The sequence below is a fragment of the Oryctolagus cuniculus genome, chromosome 16, assembly GCF_964237555.1.
Source record: "Oryctolagus cuniculus chromosome 16, mOryCun1.1, whole genome shotgun sequence".
Lineage (NCBI taxonomy): Eukaryota > Metazoa > Chordata > Mammalia > Lagomorpha > Leporidae > Oryctolagus > Oryctolagus cuniculus.
This window is the reverse complement of record NC_091447.1, coordinates 27639874-27666664: the sequence shown is the minus strand read 5'-3', so window position 1 is coordinate 27666664 and position 26791 is coordinate 27639874. Positions and strand designations below refer to the sequence as shown.

Here is a 26791-nt window from a genome sequence, read left to right as displayed (position 1 = left end):
CAAGCATAAATCTACCCACCTGAGAAAAAAAGGCATCTCAGTGAGTTTTGTGTGGCTACACCTGTGTTCTGGGCTCATGGAGGATCAGAATAGTTCTAGCTTGTTGGCTTAGGAGCATGTTAGGTGTTTCAAAGATTAAAACCTAATTTTACCCCTTTTTGTACATTTTTAGAACTTTCGGCCTCACCTCCAATATTTATTTATAAGAGATGAGAGTTGACAGTAGACATTGGTTATACACTTTTGAAAAACAAAATGTCCTGTGGCTCTTTGTTGAAGCATCTTGAAAGATTCCTAAGATTTCAGGGCAAACTTTTAAAGAAGGTTACATTGATATCTCCCTTGGTGTGGGAGGCAGAACTCTACGAAGGCCCTATGATTCCCAACTGCTGCTGTTAGACCCTGTATAGCCACCTCTGATTCAATGCAGGCTGTACCTGGGAGTGGATGTCCCTCCTGTGATTCTATTGCATTGTGTGACAAAAAGGATTTTCATTTGTATTTAAGGTCCTTAATCATTGGACTTCGGATTAATCAACAGGCAAATTATGCTGTTGGGCTTGACCAAATCAGGTGGACCTTGACAAGAAGGTGAACCTGTAATGAGATGCTCTCTTACTGGTCCTAAGCAGAAGCAAATTGCTATGTTGTGGAGAAAGCTACAAGGAAAAGCCCTGAGAGCAGACTCTCAGAGTATAGTGTCCCTAGCCTGTGGCTACTAAAGACGGATTTGAGTCACGGAGCTGAATTCTGCAGTAAACCTGAGTGAACGCGGGGAGGACTCTGAGTTCCAAATAAAGACCCAGCCAACCAAGCCCTTGCTTTCAGCCGCAGAGACCCCACGCAGAGGGCCCAGCCAGGGCTGTTGTGCTTCACTACTGACCCATAGAGATGGAAATAACCCATTTGTGCTATTTGAGCTCCTGGTTTTGAAATAATTTGTTATAGAGCAATGCAGAAATATATAAATGTGTGACTGTATCCAGATTACTTCCACGTTGCATGAGACAACAAAACACAAAAGCAAATTGAATGCAGAAGCAGATTTATGATCTTTGGCAATACCAGATGTTGAATATCTATGTTAATAAAAATCTCACTATTCTTTAAACATTTAGTTATTTTACTTAATTGAAAGGTAGAGAGACACACAGAGAGAGAGAGACTCAGAGATTTTCTGTCCATTGGTTAACTCCCCAAATGCCTGCAACAGCCAGGAACTCCATCTGGGTCTCTCATGTGGGTGGCAAAGACCAAAGCACTTGAGCCATCATCTACTGCCTAGCGGGAAGGTGGATCAGATGCAAAGTAGTTGGGATTTGAACCCGGAATTCAAAGTCTCATTAATCCTGCTGACTACCATAATAAAATATACATTTACAAACCTAAGCTTATAAAGCATATTGCTACTAATACAGTAGCTTGTTGTCTATTCTAGGTTCTGAGGCATCATCTGAGAATTTTCCCCTCTTATAGAAAACAAAACAAAACAAAACAAAACAAAAGCATGTTCCATTATTTGAAAATGAGTAGCTTGACTAAAAGGCACTTTTAAGAAATGCTGCATTTTGGTTGTTTTAAGTATGTAACTTGACAGAACAGGATTGTACAAGGCTAATTTGTCGTCGGCCCATTATATATGTGAGCATGTGTTTATCTTTAATGTTTTTTATTACAAACTAGTGCATAGATGTAAGAAATCCAACCACTGCTTTCTTTAAATAGATTTATTTATTTGAAATGCAGAGCCACAGACAGAAAGGGGCAGAGGTAGAGAGCATGAGAGAGAAGTGGAGAGAGAAAGAAAGGGAGACACACACACACAGAGAGAGAGAGAGAGAGAGAGAGAGAGAGAGATCCAGGCACTTAGACCATCAGCCTTTGCCTTCCCATGCACAGTAGCTGGAAGCTAGATCAGAAACAGAGCATCCAGGACTCAAACCAGCGTTCTGGTGTGGGATACCAGCATGGTAGGCCATGCCGAACCTGCTATGCCACAATGTCAGCTCCCTAACCACTATGTTTGATGCAGATATTTAGGTTTTGTGCTAGTCCTACTTATTGTTATAAAATTCACTTCAATAGTGATTTAAAGCTTTTTATTAATCATGTCATTTTTCAAATGCATCAAAAAAGTATAAGAATTGATATAACTAACACACACCACTGTTCACATGTTCATAGATGTTGACATTTTGACTGTTGCTTCAGAGCTTTTGGGAAACAATTGCAAGTACAGCTGAAGCTCTAACCTGGCATTTTTGTCTGTCTCTGTATTCTACCCTTCTCAGAGCTAAATACTAGCCTAAATTTGATATATTGTTTTCTAATGAATTTTATATGGGTTCTCTACAATATATAGAATGCAGGTAACTTTTTGTAATTTGCTTTTTTCACTGAGTAATGTTTTTGAGATGAATTATGTATGCCCTCCCATGTCATGAAATAAACAGTTGATTTATCCATTTCCTCACTAATCATCAGTTGTTTCCTTAGTTTTGCTATTACAAATAATACTGTATGATACATGTGTTTGGGTATATCTGCATGAGACTGTCTAAAATTTTCCCTAGGAGGTAGAAAACTCTTGGGTTACAGGGTTGGGAAACACTGGGCCTGCAGGCTATGTAAGACCTGTGAAATCACTGGGTCTGTCCCTGCTAAGGCAACCATAGGCAGAACCCAACATTCAGTATTCTATAGCAGGCTCATTTTAAGTTGATGATTTTGCATGGTCCACAAATGATGTTATAAATATCCAGATGGCACTTGGCAGGAAAAAGTTTCCCTACCCCTAGAGAGGAAACCCCAGCTTCAGCTTGACAGGGATTGCCACACTGCTTTCCAAAGTGACTGTACCAGCACATAGTCCCACTCACAAGGTGTCGGAGTTCCTGTTCCCCTCATCCCAACTAGTGCTTGCTGTCTTAGGCTTGCTGATGTTGGTTAACTGGCTGGGCTGCCATGGGACTTCTTGGGGCTTTAATTTGCAATTCCTCAACTGTTAATACAAATAATATTTTCTCATATTTCTTATCCATATTTTTCTTCTTCAAATTGCTTAGATAGCCTTTGTCCAATAGGTGGACAAGATTTTATTGTCATCGATTTATGGGAATTTGTTACAGGGTATGGACAAATTCATTTTCTATATCTTCACCCAGTTTATAGCTATTTATTTATTTATTTTTACTTTTGCTTGATATCTATTGTCAGGTGGAACTCTGTCTCTCCTGCCTCCCTGGTTTTCCTTTTCTCCTCCTCCTCCCCCTACTTTTTCCTCTTCTTCCTTCATCAAAATCACCTTGTCCAGCTCTGTCTTTTACACTGCCATATGAATTTTACTATCTTGTCAAATACCACTAGGATTTTGATTTATGGATTAATTACTGAGAAAATTGCTTTCTTTAGGATATTGACTATCTTATCCATGAAAACAATATATCTTTCCATTTATTGGAATGTTCTTAAACATTTTTCACTAAAGCTTTATCATTTCTCCTGTATTATTCTTGTATATATTTAGTAAGATACATGCCTAGGTATATCATAATTTTATATCCCTCATAAATCATCTGTTCTTAGGTACTTGCATTATTTGTAACCATTTATTTTCCTTTTCTGTGACTATTTATTTTCTTTTTCTGTATACAAGACATTCCATTGAAATTAATTAATTTCTGTAAATAGATCTGAGATGTATTTATTGGTGTATCTGGCCATTATCTTTAGATCAACTCTGAAGAAAAGCTACATCCTAATTAAGTTAGAATGGTTTTTCTAACCATTCTCTACATTAGTAATACTTAGGCATATGAAGTGTTACCCCCCTAAAAAATGGACAACTCAATGGCAAAAGGAAGAGAAAGACTAAAGTAGGCTAAGGTGCAGGTGAGTTTTGGCTGTTCAACCCTCTTCTCTTATATCTGGCTTCCCTACTAACTCCTCTAGAAAAGTTTACTTTGGATTCTAATCTCATTTGTGGCAAAGCGAATGGAAAAAGAGAAGGTAGAGAAACAGGCACCTTGAATGGGAGTCAAGGGATAGCCTGTTCTTTGTCTGGCTTTATTGTTGAGTTGGATCCCTTCCAGCTCAGTCCACCTCCTGTTTTTCCAGGGCCTTGTTGTCACTCATCTCAAGCCAGGTCCCTGCCTCTCAGGGCTGGAATCGGTAAATTTCTGGGAATGGTTCTGGACAGTTGTTTGAGCCCCAGAGCACAGTAGCTATAGTTGTCTGGGGCTGTTTGTCGCTTTGCTTCAGCTGCCTGATATTGTGGCTCGAGTGAGCAGTAGGGTGAACTGTAGCTCATTTCTATACAGGACTCATTTGAGACACGTGAATTGGAAGTAGAATGTGAGCACGTATATCTCATTTCTCTCTTAACTATGCTTGATAACACATGGACCTATAGTAGGCATGAAATAAACATCCGCTGGCTGATTGAAAGTCATTGAATAAAGAAGGGAAGGGAGGATGATTTGAGATGTACTTGTACTATGGGAGGAAGGAGGAAACTGTCATTTCCCCCCTTTCAGGCATGAGTGGCCTGTTAGCTTTAGTTGATAGATATATTTTGACTTTAACTCCAGGCACAGTCATGATTAAAATATCCATTTCATTCGTTCAAAGAGCATTTATTGAACACATTTTATGCCGGGTCCTGTTTTAGGCATAGTGAGAATAAAACATGAAAATGCTTGTGCTTTGTGAGCATATGTCATTGTGGGTGTGGAAACAAGACATTTTTTAGAAAATTGAGTATATGTTTTTAGATTTGTGTAAGTGCTATGAAGGAAGTAATTGTAGAATAAAGGAATAAAGATGTGGTGGGTGTTGCTATTTTGAATATAGGTTCATTAATGAGCCAGAAATATGACATGCCTGGGTTCAAGTTTACATACAACCAGAGAGAAATGAAATAAGGCTGCAGGTGGGTTGACATGATTTCAGAATTGGGGACTTCAGACCCTTAGTCTTCTGACCATGTGAGTCCCGAGAAATAAAGTGTACCCCGACTCTGGCAGTAATTCTGCTGTCAGATTTCTGATCCCTAAGGCTGGTGCCTGCATTCTGGGTCTCCACACTATGGTTGTGCCAGCTTTGGAGAATCTGCATCTCTGCAAACTGCAAGGCCATGGTTGTCTGTCTGGGGCCTTGGCCAAATTGCCATAGGGCATCAGGGAATGTCTTTCTAAAAAGATTACATTTGAGCCAAGACTTGAGGCCGACAAGGAGCCAGATCATAGCGTTGCAGGAAAAGGAACAGCCAGTACAAAAGCCCTGCAGCATGAAAGCCCTGGTGTGTTAGAGAAGAGTTCCGGAACAAGACAGTGAGCTGGGGCTGGGACGAGGAACCAGACGGGGTTGTGGATGTCGGCCAGGGCCACGCCAGCCTGAGTCTTCTAAACCATAGTAGGAAGTTGGATTTCCTTCTAAGTACAATAGAAAGCCACTGTTTCATCTGGGGTCTATTTGAACTTGTATAGGAAGAAAGTGGCAATGGTTTGAACATGTAAATTTTGCATTACTTCAATCATGAACATAGGCAACAAGCCACGATCATGTTAGCAGTGTCTGTGTATTCATTATCAGTAGAAATCAGAGATACTCAAAATGTCATTTGTTGCATTATACCTAATTGGAAAATATAGTAGTTATGAGGCTTTCTAATGTATCATGTTATTTAATGTGTTAGTACCAGGGCCAGCAACTATAGCTGTGGGCCAAATCCCAGCTGCCACCTGTTTTTGTACATAACATTTATTGCAGCAAAGCCATACCTCTGTCTGTTTGTTAAATTTGTAAAAAACATGTTCTGACTCGTAATGCTTAAAATACTTCAGGTAGCTGTGAGGGAAGGGAGGCCCAGAGAGGTTGTCATGTGCATGAATTCATGTACCAGATATTTTCTGAGCACTTGCTGTGTGCAGGAGCCGTACCAAAGACCTGGGTGACACAGCTCTGAGTGGTGAAGCGAAGGGTTGAGTCAGGCCCATCTGACACAGTGTCTGGGGGCCCCACACCATGCAGGTTATGTTCAAGATGCTGTGTGACACCAGGCTGCCTCCAGTTTGGCCATCCCTCCCTCCCTGGTGTTTCCAGACATGTTGCTCCGTGACTCTCAGCTGTTCACATCTCATTCTCTGTGCATAGACTGATGTTTGTATCGGTGTTGCCTAGAACAGGCCATGGAGTCAATATTTTTCCAGCTGCACCAGTGTCCTCAGTGATCCCTGCCAATGCCACTGGAATGGTCCCTCTAAAAGTGTGTGTGTGTGTGTGTGTGTGTGTGTGTGTGTGTGAGAATGAGCTTCTTTCCTGTCTGTGCAGCTCCCGTCTCCATCAGTTTGTGGCTTTCTGAGTCCACAGGCTATAACTTGCCCATTACAACCCAGGTTTAAACATTTGCATGTGTCCTTTGATGAGGGCAGGGAGGTTAAAATTGAGGCAGCAGAGGAACTAGCCATCAGGTCTGCATCTGAAATGGGTAAGATGAGGCTGTTCATGGTGATTCAGTCAGCTTTCTCATAGGTCCTTTCTGTCTAAAACCAGGGGGTTTTCATTAGCTGCAGCAGGCAAATACCCACAATAGCAGGCTTCCTTCCTGCTTGCTTTCTCTTTTTGTTACTGTGAGTGCCCAGCATTATAAAAGGGTTTTCCTCCTGGGCATCAGTATTTTCTCAGTGCATAGGCAGATGTTATGTTCTATACATTTGGACTCATACGTTAGTTATGTTTTGTAACCTACTTTTGTCACTTCACAATACAATGACCCATGTTCCCATATCGATAAACATTCTTCCATAGTAGTACTTTCATAGCTATCTTATGTTTCATTAGCTGCTTTGCCATAGTTTCCTTAAAATTTCCTTTTGTTTAGGGACATTCGCAAGATGTGGTACATCAGTTAGGACCCCGTCAGAATATAGAAAACATACCATTATTAAAACAGAGAAATTCAGCAGGAAGAATAGGCAACTAGCAGAAGCTGGTTAACTGGAAGTAAAGGGATCAAAGATAACTCCGATGGGTCCAGAAGAAATGGTTGCAAAAAGGTGGTAGTGGCATCTAGCCGGAGGAAGATGGGCAACGTAAGAACGAAGGACCAAGTGAGGTCACTGACCCTCCCCTAATGCTCTTCAAAGAGGGCGTGGCCACAATAGGGTCTCTACTGCCCAGCTGTTATGCACAAACTGGTGGGAATAAAGACACTTGTCCACCTGCCTGTGCTGGACTGCATGCGGGGGGTCTTCAAAAAGGTCATGGAAATGCGAATTATAAAAATCTATGCATGGATTTCGAAAATTTTTCACCAAAATAAAGTTTTCATTCCGTTTTTCTATGAGCTTTTGAAGGACTCTCATAGAAGTGTCCCTGTTGCCGGAAGGTTGGTGTAGGCAGAGCTGCTTAGACACAGCTCCTAGTAGGGACAGCAGGGCCTTGTGAGTTACAGGAGGCTGAGGGCTTAATATTAATGGAAGGTCCCCAAAGTGAACTGCCTTCCTGACCCCAGGCGGACTCTCTCCAGTGCTCTGTACTGGTGAAGCTTGACATCCCTACAGCTGGCGAAGGGGCACAGGCTGCAAGTCTGGCTCCGGTGTCAAGGAAGGAGCCAGAAGGAAGAAGAATGCTGGATTTTGAGTTGAGAGCCAGTAGATGAGTAACTGGAATGCTTGGGTTTTCTTCTAGTCAGTTGTTCCCCTGACATAACAGCGCTGCAGTAGACATCTTTGGTAAAACATTGGCTATATCTCTGATGTCTGTAGGAAAAATTCATGGAATTTGAATTTGAACAATTTTAATGCCTTTGTTATAAATGTCTAAATTATCCATCAAAAATGTGTTCCCACTGACCGTCCTTAATGCTATATATGGAGGGAGGGATGCACACACATACACACACACATGTATTGGTCAAAGAACTTACTAGCTTTGGCTTCTTCTTCTGAGTTGCTAACTTTGAAGCTGGCTGCTTTGAGCTTACAACCTGAAATATGACCCAAACAATGCCAAGCATGGGTGATGTGGTTTGGTTAGATGTTGGATGTCCCCCAAAGGCTCATGTGTTAAAGAATTGATCCCCAGGGTCTCATGGTAATGCCACTCAGAGGATGGAAACTTAATCCAGTTATGCCATTTGGAGGTGGTACCTGTGGAAGATGATTGGATTGGATCTTTGGAGTGGAGTCCTCATGATTCAATCCTGGAGGCCTCCTGAGAGACCACATAGAGGAGTCACATGCAACCCTTCTTGTCCTGTGATGTCCTTCACCACTTAAGGACTCTGTCAGAAGGAATACCATCGCCAGAGTCCCCACCAATTGTGGCTCCCCAGTCTTAGACTTGAACCTCCAAAACTGTGAGCTCAATAAATGTTTATTCCATTCAGAAGTAGCTTGTCTTGAGTATTTCCTTGTAGTAGCAAAAAGCTGACTAATACAACCTCAGTGATAGGACGCAGCAGTGTGTTGCAAGTCTTCTACCCCCTCATTCAATCTCCTAAACTCACTTCTCTTTCCCTCTAACTCATTGCCTCTGACATATTCATTTCCTTAAAACATGCCTTCATCAAATCCATCATCATGTGTGTGTATGCTTATTATATTGATAATAAAATAGAAGAGAGTTGACCTTTGGCACTGGGCCCCTGGCCTCCATTCTGTTGATAAGGAAACTGAAGCAAATCCAGTCTCCCAAAGTCACATGGGAAGTGCGTTGACCCAGGCCCCACCCGGGTCTTCCTTCTAACCCAGTGCACTTTCCCAACTGCCAGACCACAGTGGATCCATCATCCTCAGCCTCTTATTACTCTCCCAGCTCAACACCTATCATGAGAGAGAGTTTATGAATATATTTAAAAAAAAAAACGATTTATTTATTTATTTGAAAGTCAGAGTTACACAGAGAGAGAAGGAGAGGCAGAGAGAGAGAGAGAGAGAGAGAGAGGTCTTCCATCCAATGGTTCACTAGCCAACTGACCGCAATGGCTGGAGCTGCGCCAATCCGAAGCCAGGAGCCATTGGTTCACTCGCCAACTGACCACAATGGCTGGGGCTGTGCCAATCTGAAGCCAGGAGACAGGAGCTTCTTCCGGGTCTCCTACATGGGTGCAGGGGCATCTTCCACTGCTTCCCCCAGGCCATAGCAGAGAGCTGTATTGGAATGGGATGCTGGCCCCGCAGGCTACTGCCACAGCCCATTTGCAGGATGTGGTACATCTGAATATATTTCTTTATCCCACCAGTGCTCACACTCTCTTTGCTGGCCCTGCCCTGTGGTCTGGAATTCTAAAGCTGTGCTTCAGGCTTTTGTGATCAAGGGCGTTCTCTACACTTACTTCAGTCTGGGTCTCACATCTAAACACTCACAATTAACTTTTATTACTTTTGTTTACAAGTTAGAGGCCACAAATTCTTTTCTGGGCATATTAGAGGGACATGAACATGCGTTGGGTTCTATCCTGAGCTTTTGTCCAAGCTAATGGACGTTGATTATGAGTATTTAGATCCTAGACACCTGTGGAAAGAAGGTATTTCCTTCTGCCATGAGCGATTGGCCAAGGAAGCAAGCAACTTTCCTGCCTTTTAATAGTGGACTTCTATTTTTTTTAAACTAGTGGTGGACATCTAATAGCACTTATTCTATTTAGGCAAGCTTCTTTACCTCCAGGAAAGCACATTTTTCCTCATCTCTATCTTCTACAAGTCCTTGATTAAAATCCTGAAGGGGAACAGGCTGTCTCCCATGTTCTTCCCCTCAGGCGTGCCATATCCTGGTAGACTTCTGGGATCCTGAGCTGCCTACCCCCTCTGCCTGTTCATTCTGACCCAGATCTTATTACAGATAGAAAAAAGAGAAAGCACTCACAGTGGAACAGGCCCTCCACCTTCATGTGCAGTATTTACAGACTACAGATAGCTAGTTAACAGATAAGTCATCAGACCTGTCTTGATCTTTCTGTTTTTTTTTTTTTTTTTTAGCTTTGGGGATTGGGTATAGGATATCCAGGTGCTGTGCAAAGTAAAAAGATGAGATGAAAAATATGACAACTGAGAATAGAATCCATTTAGAGGCATGGAAAAAAAAAACCAGCAGAAAAGAATGCAAACCACAAATCCTTCAGTTAATCAGAGGAGATAAAATTCTACAGTTACAATGAGGTGATGGGGATATTGTACCTGATGGTGGTGGGGACGTTGTACCTGGGGAAGGCCAGAACATTCGCGATGGGAAAAGTGCATGGACAAGCATTGGCCTCCTTTCCCTCCTCATCCTTCTTCATCCTCATCTCTCCACCTTTATTTCCTGGCTCTCTTGGGGTTCACATTTTATTTCAGAGTATTTTTAACCATACCTCCTTAAATGCCAGATCTGTAGTCCCGTGTCTAGAGGCAGTGCTCTCGTAACCTAGCAACCAGTGTATGTTATACTGCCCTCACTTGTTTCATTAGCCTGAAAATGCAAAGATCAAGCAAATGGACACACAATGTACAAAAGGGATCAAGTTTGTATGCAAAGTCAGTCTGTGTGATGATCCAGTAATGGGACTGCAGAACAGTGCTATTTTGTGCCAATGCACCCAAAATAAAGGCCTCCTTGCAGGAGAGAAAGACAGAGAAAGGCAAAGACAGAGAGAGAGGAGGAGGAGAAGAGGAGGGACACAGCCAGAGAGAAGCTGTCTGCCCTCGTTAGGGGCCTAGACCCATTGGCTCATAAGCATGGCCTCCCTCTTGGAACTTCTGTTGTTCTTGCTAAATAACAGGAAGCAGAGTAGAAATTTTGGATTTTTGACCAGGCAGTAATTCTTAATTTGTCTGACTAAGTAGGAAGTTGGCATATGGAGAAAAACAAATTTCAGAGGGAAAAATAGAGCAACAATGACATTTATTCTGCAGCATCTTATTATCCAATCTACACAGAGGTTGAGTGGATGAGCTAGCTCTCTAAAGAAACAGAAAGACAGTCCACTGAGACGCCTGTGGGTGTCAGGGACCAGCACAGTCTGGAACTCTCGCGCGTTGGGGAAGTATGAGAGTGGGGCTTAGCTGCCTTTCCCTGGGCCACTTGTCATTCTTCTTGTACATTCTGTGCAGTCGGGACATTTCCCTGAAGAAATGTTCTTTCCACTATTTTTCTCCTCTTTGTTTTTTGAGGAGCTGGCATTAGTTTTGTTTGTCTGAGACTTTGTTACCTTGAAATTTAGAATACTTATTCTCAAGTGCTGGGTAGTCTATGGAAGTTGGGCTGTGATGACTCTAACTTCATTGTGTGTCAGAGTTACTTGGGAACACAGTGGAGAGGCAACGTCCCAGGCTGCTGGTTCAGTGGCCATGGAGGGGGAAGCCCTAGAGATCTGCTTTTGAGTTCAGACCCTTGGTGACTTTCAAGTGCAAGGTCTGGAGCTCTTAGGAGAAATGGAGGATTAAAGACTGCTTTCCCAGAAAGGGGCATGGAGCAGTTGCCTGGTGCTATGAGCTGATGGACACATTCCTCCTTTCTATAGAGTCTCCCTTGTCCTTTGAAGCGGAGAGAATGTGGGCTTATTATTTTTTTTCATTCCTTCCCCACATACTTCTATGTGTCATTTGATGATGCTCTCTGTCAAGCCTGAGGAAGTCAGCTCTGCCTCGTATGAATGCTATTTGGATTGTTCCTGTTGAGACTGGCTCCCTGAGTGTTACTAACATAACCTGTGGATCAGGCCAAGCTAAGTCTATGGCTAGATGCACTGCAATGCTTGGCAGTGTCTGAGGGGCAGAGGTCTATCAGTCAAGGTTCAGCTAGAGATGTAGAACCAACAGGAGACACATAATTAGAGATTTATTGCAAGGAATCGCCTAATGTGATTTTTGGGGCTGGCTGAGCAAGTCTAAAATGCATAGGATGGGCTAGGACTCAGGGAGTAGTGACTGAATCTGCATCCACACTAGAAAATTATTCCTCTATGGGCTGTCGCTGTGGTGCTGTGGGTTAATGCCCTGGCCTAAAGCACCAGCATCTCATGGGTGCCGGTTTGAGACCCAGCTGCTCCACTTCTGATACAGTTCTCTGCTATGGCCTGGGAAAGCAGTAGAAGATGGTCCAAGTCCTTGGGCCCCTTCCCCCATGTGGGAGACCCAGAAGAAGCTCCTGGCTTTGGATCTGTGCAGCTCTGGCCATTGTGGCCAACTGGGGAGTGAACCAGTGGGTGGAAGACCTCTCTCTCTCTCTCTCTCTCTCTCTCTCTCTCTCTGCATAACTCTGACTTTCAGATAAAATAAATAAATCTTAAAAAAAAGAAAATTATTCCTCTATGAGGAACTCTGAGTTCTGTTCTTAAGTGCTTTCAATCCATTGAATCATCTCTACCTGGATTATGTGCGTTAATATCCCTTATTAAAGTCAACTGATTATGGATTTTAATCGTTTCTGCAAAATACCTTCACAGCAATATCCAGATTACTATTCAATTGAATATCTGTGGACAACAGGTTGGTCAAACTGACTCATTTAAAATAACAAACAAAAAAAGACCATCTCAAAAGGTGAGGCTCGAATTTATGGAGCACTGGAAGTTTGATTTAGGCTGGCCTTTCAAAGCATGTATGGGCCACAAAATGTCAGTCCAGCATTGGTGAGAACAGCAGAGAGTTTCGAGGCTGGGGATATAACGAGTCTTAGCTTGAAGACAATTGATGTTTTCTACTTGAGGGTTTCTGGGTCTCCCAGGAAGGTCCTGTAATAAGCACCTGTGCCATTGGCATGGAGGCTCCTGGCAGAACACACTTGTGCTAAGGAAGGAGGAAGAGCAGAAAGTGCAATTCTTGTAGATAGGAAGGTTTGAGTTCTCAGAGCCCAGCTCGTCAGGGAGGGCAGTGAGGTAGACGGTTTCTGTTCTCCGTCGGGGGCTCTGGACTTTTTCTACTGAAGCAGAGCATGCTGCTCTTGTTCCCAAAGCACGAGCTTCACGATTCTCCTTATCATCTCTGGATATACATGGACACTGTATTGCCAGACTGGCTCTTCCTGAGACAGGAAGTGCACGCTAACAAAAACCTGAATCCGAGCTGTAATTCCATGCCACTTACTCTTGCCCCTCCCTCTTTGCAATGACTAAATGTCATTCCACCTTTCTCCTGTCTGGGATTCCCATGCTTCTCTCTTCCAGGCTCCCAGCGACCACACAGGCCTGTGCTGTGGTCCCTGAGGTTGTCTCGACTTTTCATGTCACAGAGCTGCGAGATCCACTGATCCGTCCTCTCTCCTGGGAAAACCTGCTGATGCTGAGGGTGCTCATGAATGTCACCGCCATAGAAAGCCTTCGCTGCACACCCTGTCCTCCTTCCCCTCCTGTCACATCTCTGTGCAGATGCAGTGTTACCCGCTGTGCCCACCACTGTTTCATGGGGGCAGATACAATAATCGTCAGTTTCTCTCTCTTCCAAATTCCCAGAGGACAGGGAGGGGTCTTCTTTAATTTTGTTTGTGCCCCAGTATCTCACTATGGCTTGGCATAGAGTATGTTTGCCTGTTTATTTAATAAACGTTTACTGGGGGGTTGGTGCTGCGGCTCACTAGGCTAATCCTCTGCCTTGCGGCGCCGGCACCCCGGGTTCTAGTCCCGGTCAGGGTGCTGGATTCTGTCCTGGTTGCTCCTCTTCCAATCCAGCTCTCTGCTGTGGCCTGGAAAGGCAGTGGAGGATGGCCCAGGTCCTTGGGCCCTGCACCCTCATGGGAGACCAGGAGGAAGCACCTGGCTCCTGGCTTTGGATCTGCGCAGCACGCCGGCTGCAACGCGCCGGCCGTAGCAGCCATTTGGGGGGTGAACCAATGGAAAAGGAAGACTTCTCTCTCTCTCTCTCTCTCTCTCTCATTGTCTAACTCTGCCTGTAAAAAAAAAAATGTTTACTGGGTGTTGAACACGTCCTAGGCTTACACAAGTTCACTGCTTTGGATGGGAATGATAGAGCAGTGATAAATAAGTCAAATCACACACACACACACACACACACACACACACTCGTGCACGCTGACTGCCCGTGCTGTCTGCTTGGAGGACTGCATCCAGGAAGGGTCCTCTGCCATGCAGGGTGGAGAACCAAGTGGACAGAACCAAGAGTGAGTGAGGTGGCACCCTCTAGTGTGAAGCTGGCTGTAAGGCAGGGTTCCTGTGGAACCTTCTCATTTGCTTAGAGAAGAGGCATTCTCTGCTGTTTTTTATTCTGCCTGGTGTGTGCTGTTGTCACAGAGTGACATGCATTGCATGATTGCTTTTATTTATTGGATTACATACAGGGAGTAGTGATTGAACTCATAACGCTGCAGCAGTGGACATTTTGGATGTTGTTTTTGTGTTTAACATTAAGCAGCTAATTCTTTTTTTTTTGGGGGGGGGCGGGGGTTGCTTTTGCTATGTGCCTGGCATTGTTCTAACACTTTAAATGCATCACTTAGGTTTCAGAATGACTTTAGATAATAGGCAGTCTCCTTTATTTTCCACTTGAGGGAGCTGGGACAGGGGACAGCCATTCCACTTTTGCCAGGATCCCTGGCTAAGAAGGGAAACAGGAAGTTCCATTGCTCTTCAGTGAGGCGGCACCTGCCTGGATGGAATTTATGAAAGTACAGCAATGGAAAGCCTGGTCTCTTGTTAATTAAGTTTACATCCCAAGTTCAGCCTTCCTTAGAGAGTGCAGGTGTCATCAGCACATGGTGGTGAAAGAGTTGGGATTCTGCTGGTTTTCCTTTCAGAATGTGGTGGTGGGCTTTCCCTCTGAGTTTCATACACCTTTTTATTGGGACCTGGAGCTTTTTACTGAGATTTAAGTAATCCTTCTGTGCATCTCCTTTTATTCCGAAATACAAAACACTGATGAAAAATATGGTTGAGAGAGAAGTAAATGAACTGCTGGTCTGAGAAAACACAAGCAGAAGTGCTGGGCGTGACTCCCCGGAACAGCAAGAATTGCTGCCGTATCTTGAGCCAGTTCTACGCCAGGCAGTGCTCATGTGTCACCTCTTGTTCTTACTTCCTCTCCTTAAGCTCTAGGGGAGAGGGAGTACAAGTTAGAGTGGTTAAGTCGCTTGCTGTGGAGTCCACACAACCCAGGAGAGGCAGAGCAGGACTTTGAACCCAGCTCAGCCTATCAGTGGTTTTAATACTGCTTAAATGTTAAACAAACAGGCAACCCTTAGACCCTTTTCCCCAAAGCAGTCTTGTGTAGATTCCAGAAAGTAAGGGGTCAGTATAGCAGGAATCCACATGGAATTCTGGGGGGGCCACTGCCTGATTTCATCACAGTCCTGCTCCCAACCCAGCACCTCTGGAACTCTGCAGAGCATTTGTCTACATCATTGTCACTTCTTTCACTCATCCCTCCAAGGGTAAATGCATGGTCTGAGTCTTCTCACCTCCTGCAGGCTGATTATAGCATGGCCTGGTGTCATGTGGCTTGGGTCTTGTCTATGATGTTGGGCAAAGAACTGCTTCATGACTTTTATTTCTTAATTATAAAGTTTATTTATGTTTATTTGAGAGAGAGGAGAAGGAGGGAGGGAGGGAGAGAGAAAGAGAGAGAGAGAAGGAGGAAGAGAGAGGGAGATGGATGCCCACAATAGCCAGGACTGGGCCAGACTGAAGCCAGGAGCCCAGAACTCCATCCAGGTCTCCCATGTGGATGGCAGGAACCCAAGTACTTAAGGTGTCATCTGCAGTCTTTTAGGGTACACATTAGCTAGAGTGGAATCTGGAAGCAGAGCCAGAACTCAAACCCAGGTACTCTAGTATGTGATGGGATGTCCTAAGTGGTACTTAATCCACTGCACCACAATAGCTGCCCCAGTTTCTTTCTTTTTTTTTTTTTTTCAAATGGGCAATGTTTGGGGCTTGGGCTGTGGTATAGCGGGTAAAGCCACTATCTGCAGTGCTGGCATCCCATATGGGTGCCAGTTGGAATCCTGGTGACTCCACTTCCGATCCAGCTCTCTGCTATTGCCTGGAAAAGCAGTGGAACATGGCCCAAGTCCTTGGGCCCCTGCACCATCGTGGGAGATCCAGAGGAAGCTCCAGGCTCCTGGCTTTGGATCAACCCAGCTCTGGTTATTGTGACCATTTGGAGAGTGAACCAGCAGATGAAAAACCTCTCTCTCACTGTCTGCCTCTGCCTCTCTGTAACTCTACCTTTCAAATAAATACATCTTTTAAAAAATAAATGGGCAAAGTTATTGTTGTGGTTAAATAACCATTAAAACTCCAAACCCTTGGCCTAATGCCTTTCAGTAGATGTTAGTTTATTACTATTGTTAGGAATGCCTTATTCCCTGTTCAGATTTCCAGGAAGGGAGATTAAGTATCTCTTCCCTATTAGATTGGAACATCTAGGAAAGTAAACTTATCCTTTTGCCCTCTTGAAAAGGAACCTGCACAGGTCTGCCTATCTGAGGGTTCAGGTAGAATGCCTGCTGGTTCTACTCTGAGCTTTGTTCTCCACAGCCATTAATCATGCTGGTATTTTAGTTCTCCTGACTCTTTTTTTTTAGTTCCTCTGACTCCGGTTCTCTCAATCCGTTCAGAAGCTGAGCAGGGAAGGAAGGCCATCTGTGTTTGGCTTCCTTAAGACTCTGTCACTAGCATTTGCTGTCTTCCTCCTCAGTTCCCATAGAATCATAGAACTAGGGTGGAAAACAGAGCCTGAAAATGACTTGAATTCATCTTGCATCCAATCCCACCTGCCAAGTGGCCATTTAGCACACATGCACGTGTCTGGTAATGAGGCGCTGGCCCTCCCCAGAGGTGGCCCAGGATGTCCAGTGGCACTGAATTGCAGTATTGCACATGGAGGGTTCCTGTGCAGTCGTGCTGGGCTTTCAGGCTACCCTGTACTCCATGTGAAACGTTCAGATCTCCTTTCCTGCAGGAGGAAGTACTGACCTGAAGCCAGCTTCCATTCAGGTAGTTCTCTTAGAGAGTTCGTTGAGCAGTAAGTAGTCAGCATTGGCCGAGGGAACAAGCCATCCCTATGTCTAGTGTCTAACTGAGAAATCTCCTAGCACCTCGGTGTGCACTGCACCTTGGCTTAACGCAAATGATGTAGGACAGGGACCCGCAAGCACCATTAACCTTCAGACCTCATGGCTCCAGGCAGGGGATGTGACCACAGTAAGTCCTAGTCTCCCCAGAAACTGAATGTGGCTCATATTCTGGTGGAAGAAAGTAAAACTGCCAGTGAAATTCTACCGTCAGTGTCCTAGATGCCATGTGACAGCTTCAAAACACTCAGCTCAGATACACCTGCCAGGTGAAGACAGACTGATTTGGGATCTGCTCACTTTTGCTGTTTGTTCTCAATTTCGATATAACATGCAAAAGGAACTAGCAAATGTTAAGAAACCAAACTCTTCAATAACTAAAAAAAAAAAAAAGCTTTATTGAGGTATAGTTCACACACCCCAAAATTCACCTTTTAACAGTGTTTAGTTTGGTGGTTTTTAGGACAAGAGAATTTCAAAAAGTTCATGGAAACTGAAAGATCACTTAATTTGGGTGCAAAAGAATTTTGAAATTCATGCATTTAAGTTGTCTTCAATAAGTTTGTGGAAAAATATATATTATAAAAATACTATCCATGGATTTTAAAAAAAGTTATGCATCAAAGTAAAATCATTTTTAATTTTATTATTTCACAAATTGTTGGATGTTGCCTTTTATATTCATGGATTGTATAGCCATAACCTCAATTATTGAGGAATATTTCCATCACCACAAATAGAAACTCTGCCTATTAGCAATTACTCTCTATTCCTGTCTGTCCAATGCTTGGCAATCACTAGCCTGCTTTCTATTTCTATGGAATTGCATATTCTGGGAATTTCACACAGGTGTAATAATACAATATGTGGTCTTTGGGGTTTTGCTTTTTTCACTTAGTATAATGTTTTTGAGGTTAATCCTTTTCATAGCATGCATCAAAATGATATGCTGGTTTTTATGACCTGATAAGTTTCCTTTGATTAGATATGCCACACTTTGTTTATCCATTCATCAGTTGATGGGCGTGTGGGTTGTGTTTACTTTTTGATTATTACGAATAATGTTTCTCTGAATATTAGTGCACAAGCTTTTGTGTACAGGTATGGTTTCAGTTATCTTGGATATATATGCAGAGGTTGAATTGCTAGGTCCTGTGCCATTCATAGTCCTTTATAGTTTATTTTTTGTTTTCTCTTCTTGGGCCCCATATTTTTTTTTTTTTTTTGACAGGCAGAGTGGACAGTGAGAGAGAGAGAGACAGAGAGAAAGGTCTTCCTTTGCCGTTGGTTCACCCTCCAATGGCTGCCGCGGCCGGCGCACCCCGCTGATCCGATGGCAGGAGCCAGGTGCTTCTCCTGGTCTCCCATGGGGTGCAGGGCCCAAGCACTTGGGCCATCCTCCACTGCACTCCTGGGCCACAGCAGAGAGCTGGCCTGGAAGAGGGGCAACCGGGACAGAATCCGGTGCCCCAACCAAGACTAGAACCCGGTGTGCGGGCGCCGCAAAGCGGAGGATTAGCCTAGTGAGCCGTGGCACCGGCGGGCCCCATATTCTTATACTGTGGATTTACTTTCACTTCCTCTGGCTGAATGTTGTCTGAGACTTTAAGTTACTACATCTAGGACTCAGCTTAAAAGTCTTCATTGAAATAATTAAAAATTAATCAAGTGAGAATAAAATGAATCATAAGAATACTCATTATACAGAGTCAATACTAGATTATATTTGCATTTGTCCTTTTCCTTACCAAGGTCCTACTTGAATATTTACAAAGTTTTTTTTCTTTTCCAGAATCGAAATGAGATAAAGAATGGCACCATCCTTCGATTAACCACATCTCCAGTAAGTTGGTCTTAGCTTATCACCGCCCAGTGTACTCTTTTTTTGTCCAGTTCTACTCTGATTATGGGGAATTGATTTTTGAGGGTGACTTTTAATGTAAAACAAGGTCTCTGGAATGTCCTTCCATGGAGTTTCTGCATTAGCAGGAAGGCCCCTCCTTAGACTTCCCACCACAGAGGATACAGGCTCTCTTCCAGGTTAAGATCAACTAAGTCAAATGGGCAGCCTTGAAGATTTGCATTTGGTGGTCAGCTCAATTTTCATATTGTGGATGGGATAACTCAGCTGGATTTACTGGTTTTACCCACTGCCCTCACAGCTACCTTCCACCATCAGAACAAATTCAGACAATAAGCAAAGGAAGCAAACCTATGTTTGCCTATTATTTCCTATCAGTGTGTATGTGTGTGAGTGTGTGTGTGTGTGTGTGTGTGTGTGAGAGAGAGAGAGAGAGAGAGAGAGAGAGGAATAAGTGATTAGCATTTGCTAGGCTTGTTCAATTATTATCACAATTCATAAAAATACAGTTTAAGTACTTTTGGACCCTGACCCTGATTCATTGACTACTTCTAGATAAAACACTTTAAAGTATTCTGAATAAAATGTGCTAAACAAGACACAGTATATTTAGATTATTGTAGACTGATTGTTGCTTATCTTGGTCTTCCTTCCTTGCTTCGATACTTTGGGTAGTACATTAGCATATTTCATCTAAATTATTTCACAGTGCATTTTATTGCCATCCTAAAAAATAATCTGCACAAAATACACCAAGTGTTACTATTTTCACTCTGCATATGTGATGAAAACTGTGTCTAACTATCATTTTCAGTTTTTACTGAAGCCATGTGGCGGGCTAAAAATAAATTTAAAAATCGAGAAAGGCATCTGGCTAAAATTAAACTGTGGGTACTATCTACCACAAATTCTTCTTGTTGAAAATTACATGAGAGAGTCTGAAAAACGCTTTAACGTTTTACCCAATAACGCCTTGAACCTGAGCTCAGTGATGAGCCACAGCATGCAGCTGGAGCTGGCTGGTTGGCTAAGCTGTGTTTCGATGCCTTCTTTGTCACTTAGTGGCAGTTAAAGTCTCTACTCATTTTTCAGGGGCTCCGTGATGAGCTGAGATGTTTCTGTCTGACTTCCCATTGATCTTCTGATTTGGGCTAACATAAATGGAAGTTAATTTGATCTTGGAAAACCAATGTTTGATTTGGTTTTGGTCTTTCTATTTATCTTGCTAAAAGTACTTGTCTGCTTGCTGGCAAAAAAGGGCACACCTTGTCTTCTATTTCATCTTTAAATCAAGGAGGCTGAGCTTTTTATCTAAGCTTTCTCTAAGCCAAAGGATGAGTCCTCTTTTTAATTGTCATGAATTCATGAACTGAATTTCCCCAATCCACGTCACCCTTTGAAAGAAGGTTAGGTGCTGGGCAGGATGAAGCTTTTCAGCATCCTGAAGGTGAGCATACTAATACCATGGGATACTTATTGTTGCCAAGGACCATGAGCTCTGTGTTCCTCAGATAATGATCCTTGCATTCCCAGCTCAGTGAATAGAAAGATATGAAAGCCAGTATCCAGGCAGCGATGCAACGAGGGTGTCCATCTACAACAGACTGATTGACCTTTTCTAGTGCGGTGGCCTGAAACCCAGATCAGTTGTGGAACTGTAAAAATGCCCTTGGAGGGAGGGTGGACCACAGTGTCTGGAAGTGGGACCCAGGAAGCTGAATTCTAAGGAATCACTTTGTGAGTTGTCTGAAGCAACAAGGCCTGGCATTGAGCACTGCTCTGTAAACCAGATATTTAGAATCTGTAATCTCCAATTGTGGCTAATAGATTTTTAAATTTTTTTGTGTGCATTTAAAAAAGATAGTTTGCAAATGCTTTAAAAAAACTTTTCTCAGCCTGTGCCGCAGCTCACTAGGCTAATCCTCCGCCTTGTGGATAAGTACCTGGCTCCTGCCATCAGATCAGCGCAGTGCGCCGGCTGCAGCGCGCCAGCTGCGGCGGCCATTGGAGGGTGAACCAATGGCAAAGGAAGACCTTTCTCTGTCTGTCTCTCTCTCTCTCACTGTCCACTCTGCCTGTCAAAAAAAAAAACTTTTCTCTATGAAATTTGTTGGGAAGCACTGAGGTATAAAGAACCCAGCAGCTACTGTTAGATGTTAGATGAGATTTTTTTTTAGGATTTATTTATTTGAAAGGCAGGGATACTGAGAAGCAGACACAGAGAAAGAGAGGGGTCTTCCATCCGCTGGTTCACTCTTCAAATGGCTTCAATGGCTGGAGCTGAGCCAATCTGAAGCCAGGAGCCTGGAGCTTCTTCCAAGTCTCCCACATAGGATCAGGGGCCCCTGGACTTGGGCCATCCCCTTTTGCTTTCCCAGGCCATAGCAGAGAGCTGGATCGGAAGTGGACCAGCACCCATACGGAATGCCGGCACTGCAGGCCACAGCTTTACCTGCCACACCACAGTGCCTGCCCCTAGATGAGCTTTTAATGTCCCTTCTACCTCAGCTGAACTGTCCGCACAGCCAGATAAGAACTCAGACTTCCCAGGTGTGTCCGCACAGACACACACACATACATGCATTTGCAATACCTAGAATGTACTCTCATTTTAGGTATTGTTTAGCTGTGCAGAGTTCTACCTCCACTGTGTCAAATGTGGTCCTTTTGGTGATTGACAGATTTGTTTTCTGTCTTCTTTTATCACAGAACAATCCTTTCTGAATTTTTCCCAGTGAAATAGGGCATTGCTATGGGAAGATCTACACAAAGAGTCTGCATTGTTTTTCCTATTTGCACATGGCTTGAAGTCCTTGGCTGCACCATCTACATCTTGAGGCCGACTCTCTATAGGCCATGGAAGTGCGTTTCTTTCTGGTGTTGCACCTCCAGCCTGTCCCACAGCATCACAGAAACAACCAGGAACAGGTGCATAGGATATGTGCATATGTGTGTCAGCTTCAGAGCAGGGACTGGGGAGCCTCACAGGGTGCAGCTGAGTGATGCCTGCCTCTCTCTGCCATGATAGTAATCCTTTCGGAAACTGACTCGGACATCACACATTGCATGGAGTGTATTTTAAAATAAGTTTGGCTACTGCTCCCATCAGAAGGTTCGGTTGTCAGACCATTGATTTTACTTTCTTGAATTTTTTTTAACTTATAGAGAATATATTTGTATTCTGGATTGAGGAAGAATCTCTCTAAGTAGGACACAAAACCTGGAAAACACAGAGGAAAGGATGGAGAAATAGGACTACCAAAAACAGCCCCACAAAAATCTTTGTTTGGAAAGAATTCTAGAAGCCAAGTCAAAAATAGAACATTAGAAAAAAATATTTGGAAGCTTGCATGTTAGAGAGCTACTTCATTAATTACGGGAGCTGTTGGGAATGGATAAAGAAATTGCTCCAAGAGAAAAGTGTCCAAAAGGCATAAAAAAGGAAAACAAAGGAAGATCAATATATGGCTGAAAGTAGAAACCCATCTCTTTCTTCAGAGATGAAAATGTGTACTCATAAATCATCAAGGTGGGAGGAAAGGAAGCTTTGGTAGTCTCCATGCAGGAAATATTTTTAAAAACACTTATTTATTTATTTGAAAGGCATAATTACACAGAGAGACCTTCCATCTGCTGGTTCACTCCATAGATGGCCTCAATGGCCAGGACTAAGCTAGGCCAAAGCCAGGAGCTTCGTCTGGGTCTCCCACATGGGTGGCAGGGACCCAAGTACTTGGGCCATCTTCTGCTGCTTTTCCAGGCACATTAGCAGGGAGTTGGATTGGAAGTGGAGTGGCTGGGACATGAGTTGTCACTCATATGCAGCAGCTTAACCAATGGCACCACAATGCTGGCCCCTATGCAGGGCAATTTAACTGTATCTATCGAAGTTTAAAATTACATACAGCTTTGTTTTGACAATTCCATTTCTGGGGATTTATTCAATAAATAGAGTCACAAAACTTCTGCAGGACATGTGTAGAAATACACCACATGGCCATCCACATCCAAACATAGCCATGTGCGTCTTTGTTTTTGGTGATTAAGAACTGGAAACCTGCTACATAGCTATCAGATGGAACTGGGTGAATGCTATAGGCAATGCAGCTATTAGTCCACGTGTGGCATGTGCTTCTGCAGAGGTATCTGAAGCAGGTCATTACGTGTACACACAGGTTGCCCAACGCTGTATATCGAATGATGTGGGTGATGTATATGGGAAGGAGCTATAGGTGTGCTGATAAAAGGATAAAACTGTGTCTTAAAGCATACCGCAAGACAATGTTAATGTTGTACTAACCTCATTTTTATTTTATAGTTTCTCAAAATTCATATGTGTATATATATATTCTATCTTTTGTGCTGTATTAGTTGTCATAAAACAAATATACAATTAAGTATGATGAGTGCCTGCTGTACACAAGAGTGGAATCACAATGTCCTTGCTACGCATGTTTCGGTGATTAAACTGTGAGATTTCGAAGGCGCCCTTCCCTATAGGAGAGTCCTCCTAGTGGAAACCGAAACTGCTCATCCAGTACCCAGTGCTGCCTCGTCAGCTCTAAGCATCATCTTCCTGTTCTGATTTCTCCTGTTTAGGGAGTCAGAAGAATTCTCTAGGTCAGAGGGCCTGCCGTAGTCATTTTGTGACTAGTTTCTCTGGTGATAAGAATAAAGTGGGTATCGTCTCAGTCCCTCTGCGGCCTTGGGTTATCAGAGATTCTCAACCACAACTATTTACTCTTTTCCAGTTTTTCTCCACTGGTTTGAGAAGCTAAAAGAGAGTAGTGAAATGTCTCAGATTTTTATTTCTTCCCATTGTTCCAGGAGACCTAACAGTGGAGATGAACCAGGGGCGACTTGTAGGCAGCATGATTATAGGATCACTGGGGTCCTGGCCCTTGGCTGCTCCTGGTGAGGACAGCATGGCCCCAGCAGCAGGTGAAGGTGACTTGGGCAGCTTGGCTTGTAGGATGCAGAGTGTTGGAAGGAGTTTTTGCAGGGTGAGTCCCCCAGGTCCCCTGGTGTCAGGCTTCTTCGGGTGGGCTGCCAGGGTGTTCCTGGTGTTTTGGCCAGATAGACAGTGTGCCGTTTTCTAGCATAGAAGGTTTGGGATGGGCTAGGAAGAGTTTGAGATGCACATTGTGTGTCCATGAGGGTCAGTCAACTAGCGATTAGGTACGTGTGTGCTATTAAGTACTCTACAGGTGGGCTGAGCACCTCCACGTGAATGGCATTGAAAGCTGTGTGGGGTGGAGGAGTTACTGCAGGAAAGGTAACAGCCCAGCCCAGAGCCTGGGGACACTCACGATAAGGAGGAACCTCTAGAGGAATTGATACACCTTGCAGGTACTTGCTGTATTGGGCTGGGCACACAGGCTGTGGGGAGACAGTGGAGGCAGCAACTATGGAGCCATTCCCTTTTCCAAAACTTTTGCTGAGAATGGGGGCAGTGAAACAAGGGGTCGTAGGGGGGAATTGAGTCAGTGGATGTTTCCACGTTTTTGTTTATTAGGATGGGAGATGCAGGACACTTTTGCTGCTGGACGTGGTCCGTTACAGAGAGAACTGAATGATGCAGAAGGGGGATAATTTTGAAGACGAGCCCCTGTGAAGACAGGGGGAGAAGGCAGGGAAGGATGCGTCTCTGAGAGGAAGCCACACACAGGACGGATGCACAGGGTTAGGAGGAAGCAGAGCGTGGAGGGGGCGCTGCCCAGGCGCTGCTCTTGGAAGCAGGAAGATGCAGGAACTCCCAGATGATGGCTTTGATTTCCTCAATAAAGTAGAGGGAAGGAGCGCTGGCAGGGCTGGCAGTGTTTAGGGAGAGAAGAATGGGCGCACAGGAGCCATTTTGGAGGGATGTAGTAAATGATATGGGGAGGTGTGAGCTGCTGGGCCATGTTGAGAGCACATTTGGAACTATCTGTGAGCCTAAGGGTTTCCTAGACTACTTTGTAATTGTCCTCATGGACTCACACTTCCGTTGGAAGTTTCTGGGGAGTGATTTAATAGAACATTCAAGAACAGGGATGATAACCTCACACACACACACACACACACACACACACACAGGTACCCCATCCTGTGCCAGCGCTGGGCTCTCACGGCTGTCTCCTTCCAATCCTCAGCCCAGAACCTTTCCCTCCAGCATGCGAGATGGCTACGTCCAGCTGCTTGAGTGACCACAGTGAAACTTCTTCTCTGTCCTTAAAACAATACCAGAACATAGAACTTCCTCTCTGGTGCAGTCATCCAACTGCCGGATTCTTTTCTTTTGTACTGATTGCTTGACAAATCAGAACTAAGCCTCTTATTTTTGTAATAACGTGGATAGTATATAGTACAGCATCATTATAGAAAATTCAAAACCTGAAGCTTGAGACAATTAATATTCTATAGACTGTTAGAATTTGTCAATAACCACGAGTCATACCTTGATTTTGTCAGTTCTGTGCAGTTATATGAGTTTATGTGTACATCTATGAGTGCATATGTTCATTGGTTCAGTTATTTAGTGAAATACTTCTTCAGCTCTTGGCAATTGCCAGGCATGGCTCTAGATGCTAGAATAGAAAACAGTGATGGGCAAGTCTGAACAGTTTTGTGTCCTTCTGGGGTTTATATTTTTGAGGATACACACACCCTCCTTCCTCTGCTCCCACTCCTGGACATTGCTCTGCACACCCCATCATGAGGATGTGGCTGTATGACCTTACAGTCCCTAAAAGTTTTATTTTTTGCTCCATGTCATCCAGTATTCCACCCTGTGTCATGAGTATTTCACCACTGCCCTGTTGATGAACATGAGCCTCCAGTGTTTTACTATGAATAGTGTGTGTGTGTATATATATATATATATATATTTGACAGGCAGAGTGGACAGTGAGAGAGAGAGAGACAGAGAGAAAGGTCTTCCTTTGCCGTTGGTTCACCCTCCAGTGGCCCCTGCGGCCGGCGCACTGTGGCCGGCGCATCGCACTGATCTGAAGGCAGGAGCCAGGTGCCTCTCCTGGTCTCCCATGGGGTGCAGGGCCCAAGCCCTTGGGCCATCCTCCACTGCACTCCCTGGCCACAGCAGAGAGCTGGCCTGGAAGAGGGGCAACCAGGACAGAATCCGGCGCCCGGACCGGAACTAGAACCCGGCGTGCTGGCACCGCAAGGCGGAGGATTAGCCTAGTGAGCCGCGGCGCCGGCTTGACTATGAATAGTATTTTAAGGGCCCCACATCTGTCTGAGATACTAAAATGTGTTCTTTCGCGGAAGCACATCATCATCCGCGACACCTCCAGCTCTGAGGAGCACTTGCTCTGTCACGTCTCCACCCTCTCTCGCTCCCGCTTGCCACCAGCCCAGCCGTGCTGTCCTCCTCTGTCCCTGCAGACACCCCAGGTGTGTCCCAGCTGATGGGCCTTTGCACTTCACCATCCCTGCTGCCCAGGGTGCTCCTCTCCCTTCTGGTCCATCTCATCGCTCTGTGAGTACTGCTGCCTTCAGGTGCTTGTCCCTGCCGACCACCCCATCGAGACGAGCCGCCAGCCACTCGGTCACCTCCCTCTGTTTCAGGTGTTGCTGTAACATGTGCCAATACTATATTTCATTTTTCATTTTTTTGAATTACCCACTTCCCACTATAAGATCTGGAAGCCCCAGGAGGGCAAGAACATTAGCTGTCTTGTCATCAGTGAGGAGTCTGAGGGTTTGAAAGGGGCGTTGTTCTCCAGTGCAGAATTATAAAGACGGGCCCAAGTGGCGTCAAAGGATAAGTAAAATGCCAAGTGACTTGTAATAATGGATACCGAAAAAGTGAATTTTCCTTACAAAATCCAATATTTTAATAAAAATTATAATTTTTGTGATAATTTTATATGCATATTTTTTAGAAATTAGAGAAGATAAAGAAAATACATGTTACTATCTGTT

General features: G+C 44.1%; 1 protein-coding gene across 8 annotated transcripts in view; it reads left to right on the top strand.

Moving 5' to 3' along the window:
• Nucleotides 1-26791, top strand: part of ELMO1 (engulfment and cell motility 1) — a 573401-nt gene that overhangs the window by 142827 nt on the left and 403783 nt on the right. For all 8 annotated transcript variants that reach the window (XM_070059727.1, XM_070059724.1, XM_002713762.5 and 5 more), the window contains exon 5: nt 18800-18850. In XM_070059727.1, coding sequence (XP_069915828.1) covers nt 18800-18850 — 51 coding nt within the window. The remainder of the gene's footprint in view (nt 1-18799; nt 18851-26791) is intronic.